This window comes from Alligator sinensis, unplaced genomic scaffold (genome assembly GCF_000455745.1).
Source record: "Alligator sinensis unplaced genomic scaffold, ASM45574v1 scaffold173_5, whole genome shotgun sequence".
Taxonomy (NCBI): Eukaryota; Metazoa; Chordata; order Crocodylia; family Alligatoridae; genus Alligator; species Alligator sinensis.
In genome coordinates, this window is record NW_005842198.1 from 742263 (window position 1) to 754245 (window position 11983).

The 11983-nt window shown below is 42.3% G+C and overlaps 1 protein-coding gene across 8 annotated transcripts in view; it reads right to left on the reverse strand.

Moving 5' to 3' along the window:
• RPGRIP1L (RPGRIP1 like) overlaps positions 1–11983 on the reverse strand; it is a 171872-nt gene that overhangs the window by 94466 nt on the left and 65423 nt on the right. For all 8 annotated transcript variants that reach the window (XM_025207532.1, XM_006026573.3, XM_025207531.1 and 5 more), the window contains 4 exons: positions 8504–8643; positions 6045–6151; positions 5769–5819; positions 1548–1727 (listed from right to left, as the gene is read on the reverse strand). In XM_025207532.1, coding sequence (XP_025063317.1) covers positions 1548–1727; positions 5769–5819; positions 6045–6151; positions 8504–8643 — 478 coding nt within the window. The remainder of the gene's footprint in view (positions 1–1547; positions 1728–5768; positions 5820–6044; positions 6152–8503; positions 8644–11983) is intronic.

Below are 11983 nucleotides of genomic sequence, written 5' to 3' on the forward strand. Positions count from 1 at the left end.
CTGCACTTTTGTATGCTCCCTTAATGTTGCTAAATGTTTTTTTTCCCAATTTTTTTGTGGTTTTTAGAATTAAATTAATTGAATGAAGAGCCAGCATAATATCTGTAGTCCCATCACAGAAATGAGTATGTACAAGGTGGTATGAGTAGGACACTGACTTTACTTTGCCTACCCTGTGGATCTCTGAGGAAAGCTGAGAGATGTCTTTGAAAGGGCCTAGGCTAAGCTGCATAGGTGTTGCTAAGTAGAAGACCCAAAGCTATTTCTGAGTGACCACAGTGTGAACCTTTGCAGATGTGACCACTAACTTGGCCAGCAAGTAAAGGAAGCCATCAAACAATTAAACAAAGCACAAGGCCCAAAACATTAAATAATCTATACACACTGAGCACATCTACATGAGATGCCTTACTGTGCAGTAAAGCATCAATATCTGTAGGTGTGGAGCATTTACTGCACAGTAGACTACTGTGCAGTTAGCTGGTACCTGCACAGTAGCATTTGTGTAGACGCTGACCGGGAACAAATTTACTCCCGGTCAGCCTAAGCAGCAGGGGACCACAGGGGACAGGGAGCAGTGTCCGCCCTGGCACTGCTCTGCTCAGTTTTCCCCAGGAGCCAATCAGTGCCAGAACTGGGGGGCTCTCTGCCCCCTGTCCTAGCTCCCAGTATGGAGCTGGCAGCTCTGCAGGGTGAGGGGGGACTGGGAACCCAGAACCTGCCCACTCCCCAGAGCAGCTCTGTGGGGCACAGAGCTGGCTGCACCAGGGGGCACGTGGGGCCTGTGTCTCAGCCCCCACCTACTCCCTGGTGCAGCTAGCTCCATGCTAAGCTGGCAGGGCTCTCCTGGCCCCATGTACTTTGGGACTGGCTCTGTTCCCCTTGCCAACTCCTGGGCTAGCACCCAGGGGAGATGGGAGCTCCCCCTGGCTCCTGCAGGAGGGAAGAGCAGGACAGTAGTAGCCCTGTACTGGGCTACTCCCATTGGGAGCAAATCTGTTTCCAACAGGGAGCACATGTAGATGTCCTCCTGGGGAAGGCTTACTGCACAGTATTTTACTGCACAGTAAGCCTAATGAGAATTAATAGCATATGGAGACACACCTACTATATCATAGCTTTATTTTAAAATAGTAGTAGTAGTGATTGATGTAACCAAATGTATTAGATGTTATTCTACTATAATAGATATATTTTAGAGGCACACCAATACATCAGTCCCATATCAGATTGGCACAGATATAAGGAATATTGACTATTGGCAATCAGTTTTTATTGGCTGTGACCGATAATGTGGCCAATAAATACCCTGTGCAAGCACAGCCGCAGCAGAGATGTGCAAGCGCAGCCTGGCAGTGTGGAGAGCAGCTGGGTCCAGCTGTTAAATCTGTTGCAAAGGAAGTGGCACGAAGGGGAGCAGATCGAGGCCCCAGCAGTAAGGGAGGGAGTGGGGCTGTGGCTGGGACAGGCGCTGCACAGCCAGGGTGGATCAGGGGACAGAGAAATTCATTATCTGATTATTTTCCATTGTGACCAGAGTTTGGCACCTGATAATCCCGGTTAATTTTATGCTGTATGATTAACATATTCCGTGTTTTTTCAAGTTCTTGCACTGTTTCTGCATGTGTTGCCTGAAGCTCCCGGAGAGAGCGTTCCAAGTCTCTATGGATGTCATCTTCTACTTTCTCTAAAAATGTTAAGTCTCCATCCTGCTGTTGCTTACGAGCCTATAACATAAATATGATATTTTTTTTAAATATTGGAGAACATTTTGGCAGTGTAATTTCATGCATTTCTACAGAGTTAAAGTGCCAAGAGTAAGACGTTATTACACAGGAAATTAAGTCTCATTTTAGAATTTCATAGGATTGGCCTTATATTCTAAGTGCCACCGTATCACAGAAAGACACGTGAAAAGCTTGGCACTTTTAGGATTGGACCTTACACCATAATCTATTTCCCACCAGACACCTACAAAATGATTTTTCAACAAACAACTAAAAGAACTCAAATCTCACCTGATCCACTTAACATCACCGACAAATACCTACAGAACTTACCAGTAAGAAATATGAGATAATAGATGTTATTTCCAAAAACATTAATATTCTTTGAGATAACTAAAAAATTCTGCACAGTCATGGTATCAGAAAGTTTAATATACATATATATTCTAACCATAAGACACAACTGAGAGGAAATAATGCAAAATAACTGAAGACTTTTGGCCAACATGAAAAGTTTCCATCAATTAACAGATCTAATTGGAAACTAAAGTGAAAAACAGAAACATAAAAATGTGTCATAACCTCAAGTCCTAAGAATTTATTTAGGCTTCAAGCCATAAATGGGATCCTGTATCTTCATAGAGTTTTTATAAACTTGAACGGGACAGCATTCACATGGACCTCAACATGACACTGGGACTCTAAATCCCAATGACAATTTCTTAGGCCTGGGTAGACTGGCCTTCTATGTAGGCCATACAAAATTAATGAAGACTGCTAGATACCAAGTATTTTTGCAAATCAATGATGTACATTCCAAAATACTAACTTAGTTATTGACTTTTTAAAAAATGCCAGGAGTAAAGCTGTTGTTCCAAAGCAGAATGCATAGTAGCATAACAATACTTGAGCTAAATCTAGTAATGGCTAATATACCCTGCTGAGAACTCTATGCAGAGATCTGCTGTCACAACCAGGTTGTTTCTGGTACCCAAGCTAACTTATTTTAAAGCGAGCATGCATGAATAGCATGTGCCCCTGGTGGCTAGGGGGGCATGGCTGTGCCGGTGCGGCGGCGGGTGCCCAGTGGCGGTGAGCGGGGAGCTCCCACAGACACCACTGACACAGTTGGCGGCGGCGGTGTGGGGTGTTGGGGAGGGGGCAAACTCCAACCACCGGTTGGCGACCACCCACAGGCACCACTAGCAGCGTTGGTGGTGGCCAGGGATGATCATGGATGCAGATGCCGCCGCCAGCAAGGTGGTGAGCTGCGACTGCCCACAGGCGCTGCCGACAGTGTTGGCAGTGCCTGTTTGCAGGGGGTGCACATGCACCCACGTGCACCCTCTATGCGTCACTCCTGCAAGCATGGGTATCTCCAGACTATACTGTACATTGCAAACTACAGTGTAGAAACTTAGATATCATCGTGATGGGCACCAGTATTAAGCTTTAATACATATTATGTACTCCTAATGTAACTACGGACTTTGAAATCATATAATGTGGATTACAGTTCTGAAGATGATGATGATGTCATCCAGTCGGGGAGCCAAACTTTTTGGTAGGTATGCCAAAAATCAAATCTCCATACCCTCCCTAAATACCGCTCCTACTTCCTTCCTGTGCCCAATTTGTTGCACTACTTTCTACTCCCTGCCCACATCTTCTGCTCTGCTTTCTAGGGGTGTACCGATAGAGATTTTTTGGACCTATACTGGTAGCTGATTTTTAAGGGGGCATATCGGCTTGTATCACATCCCAGGAGGACATGGGGGGCATGTGCCCCTTGATCTGCACGGGGTGGGGTGGGCTGCCACTGCAGGCTGGGGCCAGGGCTGTGCTGGACTCTTCCCGGGTGGGACTGGGCCAGGCTGCACTCGGGGCAGGCGGTGGCAGTACTGGGAGGGGGCTATGGGGGTGGCTGCAGTCACCTCAAAATTTGCTGTAGCCCCTGCCATAACCCCCTCCCAGCGCCGCCACCCACCCAACCCCGAGCGCAGCCTGGCCCAGTCCCCACCGGGAAAAGCCCAGAGCAGCCCTGGCTACAGCCTGCAGCAGCAGCCCACCCCATGCAGATCCAGGGCACATGGCCCCTGTGCCCTCCCGGGGTGCACACAGCAGCAGGAGCTGCCCCCCCCTGTATCTCCCAGACAAGCAGAGGCTCAGTCCTGTGCTCCACCCTGGCTGGGTAGCGCCTGCCCCACTCCCTCCCTCACCACAGGGGCCTCGATCTGACACACCCACGCCCCTTCCCTCCCTCCTCCCCTTCCCCCACAACAGACTTAGCAGCCCAACACTGGCCTCCAAGCTGCCAGGTTGCGCTCCTGGCCCCATGAATGATGTGGCTGCATGCATACCTGGGGCATTTATCGACCTCAGGCAAAAAAAGCCAATTTCCGATATAGTCCATTTTCTTTATATCGGTGCTGATCCAATATTGACCCAATGTATCAATGCACCTGTACTTCTTTCTGCACCACAGCTAGGATGTGGAAGGTTGCAGGGGGCAGGGAAAGGGAGAGAGAAGCAGCAGAAGCATGGATGCAGCTTCCAGCACAGCTCTCCATTGGCTGGGGGCAGGGGAAGAAGCAATAGTGGCAAGGGCACAGCTGGAAGTGGCCTGGCTCTGGCACAGATCTTTGCTTTTTAACCCCAGCACAGATACGGGTATAGGCAAAACCCTCAGGTTAGATACAGTGGCACTGTAGGGAGGTTATGGCCCTCGGGCTGTAAGTTGCCAACCCATGATGTAAAATATTCATATTAATGAACATTTCCTGAGAGATGACATATTCAGTTTAACACGTTATGTTGTATTAGTATCTCACAATTTTAATTATGTCATTATTTATTGTAGTTTTGATCTTGAGTTATTCTTTAATATTAATGTCAGACAAGAGGATTCCTTGCCTGCCTTGAGGGCATACTCTTCTACAGGTTCTACACTGGTCTATTTTATCACCTCTTTTATTCATGATATACACATGGGGCCATTTAGGAGATTAGTGAATAGACAAGGGTTAGAATATGTTTTCAGATGTGGCTTGTTTGAGGAAGTGTTTCTTTTTTGTGGCAGCTGAATTATATACTAGTTAAATGCTAAAGACCAGAACAGGTAAATTTTATTATTTTTATTTGATTTATAAAATTAATCATGAGGAATTTTCTTTGATGAAGAATATATTGGTTCCTGCTGCTCACAGTACTTGCAAGATTGGAACTTTCTATGTTATCTCTATCACACATTTTTGGATTTTTAATAGTAGTAAAATAGTAGAGCTTTTTTTGCTAATAAAATTCAAATAAATGAAAAAAAGCCTTTCATTTTGGAATTATTTTGTCCTTATTTTTAGGAGTTTAAGATATATCATACATCATAAAACTATGAATATTTTCCTTAAAAATAATAAAACAGCATTTACTTGAATACAGGAGAGAAGAATATATTAATTTCTTCTATTCTATAGTCATTTCTTCTATTTCACTTCTTTGCAAATCTTGTTGAATTACAAGTTATGTCCTAGAGAAAAAAGGGAGTTTTTCTGGTTCTTTCATAAATAAGGAAAGAGCAGTCACTAGTGAGAGCATCTTTTTATTATGCTTTCAGAGCTTAATATTTTAGTTTGAAATATGCTTGCAAACCTTTCAGAATTACTAAACAAAAAGTTGTTTTTGATCAGAACTATAATGGGAAAATGTGAAAACAACACTAGAAAGTAACTCTTTTTACTGGAGTAAGTAAAAAGAAGCTTTATAGCATTTTTTTGTTGATCTGACTAAATTCACTTTTGATGTTGTAAGGAAATATGTACATATCCCATATAAATTTAATGCTGCCAACTTTTCTTTTCTCTTCTACTTTTCTGTAGCTGAAAATGACACGTGCCCATGTACAAGCCAGATGCATTATCTACCAAAAGATACACAAATGAGATTCCTCTCAAAACCCAGGCCTTGTTCAGCAGATACAAAAGAGTCATAACAGAGTTAAAAAGTTGTACAGCAGATATGAAAATGTGATCAATGTTCGTAAGTTACCTTTATAAGCATGAGGGCTTCACTGAGTTCTGACGCATCAGTATCATTCTCCTGAAACAGAAATAGTCAATAAAAGTGTGTAAGAAAATGTGAATGAATTATGGAGAGATACATTCAGCATAACATGGTGCATTCCACTAAACATGGCACTTTTTCTGGTATCATGAATAAATAATTTTTTATATTTCTATATTCTTCTGCTTTTAAGAGGAGTACTTGCACAATGCATAAAAAATATAAAGCTTTTTTGTTCATCAATAGGGATAAAAAGTTCACCTTGGTGAAAAACTTCATGCGATTTTTCAGTTCATCTAGCTGTTCCTTATGCTCTAGATAACGCAAATGTATTTCTTTGTTCTCTTGAGTCAACTTCTCATTTTGGTCTTTAAAAAACAAACAAAATACACTACATTACATTTAATTTAACATAACTCCAAAGATTATGACTGCTTTTTAAAATTAACTTCTGCATAATAAATGTATTTTTTAAATATCCCCTCTAATTCCCTATCCATAGTGATTCATATTATTTTTACTAACTAAGGTGGTGGTGGTACAGCACCACTCTAACTGGTATAGAGATTTTAATGTATAAATTATTCAGTCTTTTTACCCTCATTAAAAATCAAATCATTGCATCAAAAACTTCACTCGCAAATAAAAGTATATTGCCAGAAAGAGAAACCTTGAACATAATTGTCTGACTAGGGACATTTTCAATAATTTTCTTGTAAGATCCTTACTCATTTTGAATGGTAAAAACATTAAATCATCTAGCTTAACTTCAAAATTATCAACTAAGGTATAAATCAATAGCTGAAATAAATCAATTGTGAAAAATTAAGAGGAATTTTGCTTTAGTAGGATGAAGTAAATCTTCAGGATTAGCTCAACTGATTTTAAAGTGATTTGGTTATAATAATGCAACTCTTAATATAGACAAGTCATAAATGGTCTAAATTAAACCTAAATCTTTCCACAAATCAGAAGTTTTTAAGACATAGAAGTATGAGTCTATCATCCTTTATCATTTTATATGGCTTATCTGAATGAGGTTTTTCTTTTTTAATTTCTCATCCTTCACTGACATATTCCCTTACCATTTGTTGTAAAAGAAATGAATTTTCTAGGTCACAGAGATGCAAATATACACTGTCAACCTGAGGTGCAAGCATTAACCTTTCAAATTCCCATCTGCTTAATGTAAGTCAATTGGGCAAAACACAACATGCACTGTTGAGTATATCCTTCTCCTTACTATAAAATAGTCTATGATATTCTTTTAATACTGGGATCTTTTCAGCTGACCCTCAGGGCATGTTGCACAGCTTATCTATTTTTACAGGTAGCTTTTTTAATTTAGAATGCTGAGCATGGCAAGGAATAGGTAGTTAAGATTCTAGTCTTGAAGGATTGGATATGTTTTAAGAATTGGTGTTAGTCTAATTTTAATTTCGCTCCTGGTTTAAGATGAACCTGGCTGAATGTAGTATCGGACTTAACTGATTTGGGTCAAACCACTTTATGAAATCTCTGTCCCACACCCCTTCCTGGTTCAAGTTAAATCAGAGTCCCCCAGCACTCTAGCATTTTGCAGCCATGGACTGGGCTGTGCTGTCTGCTCCAGAGAGCAGGGCTGGCCCCACCCCTTGCTCCCTAGCTGGAGCAGTGAGGCCTGGCTCACTGGCCCTCTCAGGCAACCCTCTGCTAGGGTCTGCGGCCAGGGAAGGGAGTTAAACTTCCCTTCTCCCAAGTATGGAGCTGCCCTGCCTTACTTACTTAGTGCTGGCTGTGACTGCGCTACAAATCCCAGACGTACATGGAAGCAGGAAGAGGAAGTGATGTGCAATCCTGCAATGTCCTGCTGCTGTGATTGTGGACTGCAAATCCCAGAGACCATGGGGGCAGCAGAAAGAGGAAGCAAACACACTCCTCATGTTGGCTGCATACCAGAGAGCCATGCTTTAGTGCCTCTTGGCTGCTGGCTTGAGCCACTGCAGAAATATGGCTACATTTCCTGAATCAAAAATGAATGTCTGTGCATTTACTTATTGGTTCTGTCTTTGCAGCTTAGACTAACCTGCAAAGACTGAATCAGTTCAGCCTCCGGCTTTTTGACTGTCTGTACTTAACCTAAATGATCTTGCTTTTTCTGGTTTGGGCTTGGGTTTTGGAACAAATTTGCTAAAATTTCAAGAAGAGCATTAAGTGGTTTTAAATATTTACTAAGAAGCTCAAAAAATATCTTGTACCACAGGAAAAGGGATAAATTGGATCATGTGACTGGAAACCAAATAGTGTAATTATTGGAAATAACTGTTAGTTAGCTGTTAATTAAGATTAGTATTTACTAACCATAGATAGCTAAACGTAGAACAAGCTGTATAGGAATCACTTGAACCTTAGTATAGTACATAGCAAGTAACAGAGATGAGTAAAGAAGAGGGACCATGGAGGAAATGCCCATGAATAGAAAAATAAAATTAGGCCTGAATTGAAAAGACTAATGGAAATATAAAATTCTAGTGACTACAGACCCCTACCCAGCAGGCATTTAAGCATACACCTAATTTTATTTGGACTATGTATGCACTTCAGGTTAGACATGCTTGAAGTACATTGCCCAATCAGGGTTTTACAGTGGGGTCCTAGAGTCACCACTTACAGGCTGAGCTCTTCTGTGGCATGTATCATATAACTGGGCATTAAGAAAAAGAATGGTCTTTTATAGATACCTCTTTCTACTTTAATTCTGTCAAGAATTTCATTCTTGTCTGCTAAATCAGACTTTAAAGCTGTCTCAAGCTGAGTAATCTGCAGTTTCAGTTGCTGTTCCTTTAATTTCCATTGCTGTTCATGGGTCACACTGAAGACACTGCAATAAAACACGTGGCATGTGAAGAACTTTTAGAAATCAACTTCAACAGAAAATAATAAAGAGAAAAGCTTTTAGTGGCATAAAGACCACTGTCATCATGTCTTAGGAATTAAGTAAACATATGTTGGTCTGCTGCTGTTGAAACCAAGGCGCCTTTCTCAGGCTGCGGTTAAAGAACATGAAAGGGTTTGTGGGATGAGCAGAACTGGCCTTAATTTAGAGCTCCAAAGTCAGAAAAGTTGGCAGCATGCAGCATTTGTGGAACTAGAAAAGGAATTCAGATGCATATTCCAGAGGAATCCACAGCTCCAAACCTCAGTAGACAACTGACAAAACCATTCTTTCCACATACAAAACCTCTTAATGTAGAGAACTGAGATTCCTCACCTGATCTCTCAGTCTGAAACATGGAGAGCCTAAAATCAGTTGTCTGTTCAGAGATGCACTAACTACAAAGTGACAACAGTTCTCATACTGTAAAATGACAGTTCTGATACTGATTGTAAAGCATATACAAAAGTAGCCTTTGTCCTGCTTAAAAAAAAATAGGCTAGTGGATTAGAATAATTATTTGTGTTGTAACATGTAATATGATTCTAAACCAAAAAGTTGTATGTAGTAAGCATGGCCTGAATATAGAATTAGAAATAGTGAAAACATAGCAAAAAGAATGACTCAGTTACATGTAAAAGTAAACATATGAAACGGTTTGCATTTATAGAATATTATATGGACACATATCTACTAGAATAGAATACAAAATGTTTTTATATAGTTTTGAAGTTGAGTAGCATTTTATATTCTTTGCCACATTATCCAAGAGCTGTCTCAATGCCTATAAAATTGTTTTAGCCAATTATAAACTAACATATTCAAAGTATAAGCAGTAAAAATAGTCAACGTTTTTGAACAATCTGAAACGTTACTTTAGTTAACGAGACAACTTCTCATCAAACCAAGTGGGTCCAATTTCAATTAGAATAAATATATTTTATTCTATTTTAAAACTGTATATAACAAAACCACAGATGATTTTGCCTTGAGCAAGGGGTTGAACTATATGACTTTCTGAAGCCCCTTCCAGCCCTGCTTTTCTATAATTCTATTATTAGACCAAAAATGCTTCAAAAAACCCATAACAAAACAAAAAAACCCCCAAACAAACCCCCAAACAGGAGATGGTGAGAATGCACACATCAGCAGACTTTTCATACACAAAGTGAAATGGGAACTGGCTACATAAATGAATCAGCTGCAACAGTTCAAAGGTATTTATACCTAATAAATTGGCATTAGAATGAAATGAAAAACTATAACATGCAACCTTGAACATTTTTGACCGAAATAAAATGACTTTAAAATCTAAAGGAGAACACTTATTTTCCCAGAAAACAGCAAGGAAAAAGTTAAATGTTAATAATTTTGTTACTTATAATAGCTCTGTACATATTATATACAGAAGTGAACATGGGAATCATCATTTGGTTAGGAGCTGGGGCAGTGGACTGGGAATTAGAAGACTTGAGTTCTCTTTGTGTTTTTGCTGTTGCCCTGCTATGGGACTTTGAGCAAATATCTTACACTTCCCTATGCTTCTGTCTCTTTCCCATAACATGTCCGTTTTAGCTAGCTAGATGGTAAGAACTTCAGGTTCATGACTGACTCTGTGTTTATATAGTTCCTTTTACAGTGCAGCCTTGAACTTGGCTGGTGACTCCAGTTGTTGTTATAATAAAACAAAAACAAAAGTAAACTTCTCCTTTCTCTAATGGATTTTGGAGATATTTTCATGAATCCATATGCATTCCACTGTAGTACACAGATACAGAATAAGTACCATCAATTTTCAGAATATTTTAGACTTAAAACTATGCAAGTTTTGACTGACTACTATAACAAGACAAGTATTTGGATTTAAATTGCAACTAATTGTATTTTAAATAAAAGAAACAATGTGTCCTTAGTATTCACACTTTTCATGGGAAAAAAAAAGAAAACTTGTAAATATGTTGCTGTCAAATTTTATATCTACATGTAACCTCCTGTGTCTTTCCCCTGAGCGTTGCACGTGTGGGTTCTTCTCAAACCTCACCATGGTTCCTTGGGTGGAACAGCCTGCTTATTGAGGTGACTTTGGGTTGGTTCCCCAGCGACCTCGCCTGCCACCTCTTTGATGATGGATATGTTTGTATCGGGATGATGATGTTCGGTCCTGCCTCCCCTGGTGCCTTCCTTTGGTCATTCCTGTTGTTCCTTCTTTGTTGGACTCCGTCTCTCTTACACCCCGCCTAACGCCAACTGCAATGTTTTCACCTGTGTTATCGAGGTTGATGTTCTGAACCATTTTGACACTCGGTCTCTCGCGGTCTTCGGCTGCAGGCTAACGGTGGTGCTTCTATGCTGAGCATCTCCTATGGCCCCCCTTCTCTCTGCCTACACGGCATCCGGCCTCAGCACCATTCTGTCCCCCGGTGCATTGACTCTCCCCTGCCTTCCATCAGCTGTGTCTGTATCCTGGCACTGCTGGGTCCTGCTGTACTCCAGTCATTCCTGCCGCCTTCTTTGGTCCACGCCGACCCTGTAAGTAGATCCTTGGGCCCTCTCTGGCCCTGTGCTCTTGCTGTGACCCCTTTCCAGGGTACCCACCAGGTCCCCTCATTGGGACCACTCAAGGGCTCTGGCCTCTCCAGGCCGGTTGGGGACTCCACGACCGGTCCCATGGGCTTCTCTTCCGCTGGGTCTTTTATCCCAGCTCCGGGCATCTGGCCAACCAATCAGCCCTGGCACACTCTTATAAAGTTTGCCCAGGTAGATGCAGGAGCTGTTCCCGGCTCCTCCTGGCTCTGCCATGTTTCTCTTTTGATCTTTTCACTTTTGCCAGGATCGGCTCCCGGCGTGGCATCCCACTGCCTCCCCGTCTCTTCAGGTAAGTCTTTTCCACACTACACTAGCAAACTGCCTGTCAAGAATGACGGGGGAGGGGGCAGGGGGCAGGTGGGGATGGAGCCCTGCATCTAGCCCCACTGCATGCCCCCTCAGCTCCAGGTCTGACCCTGCTCTGCCCCCCCACGGTGGTCCGGGTCTGGCCCCGCTCCACCTCCCCACTGTTCCGGGTCCAGCCCCATTCTACCCCCCTCCCCCCCACCGTGGGTCCAGTTCCGCTCTCTACCTCCTCTTGCTCTGGGTTTGGCTCTGCTCTACCCTGTGCACTATTCTGGGTCCAGCCCTGCTCTAGCCCCCCTTCCCCCACTCCGGATCCAGCCCGCTGTACTCCATGCACCGCTCCATGTGTGGCCCTGCTCTACATCCCCTCCCTGCCACTCTGGGGCTGGCCCTC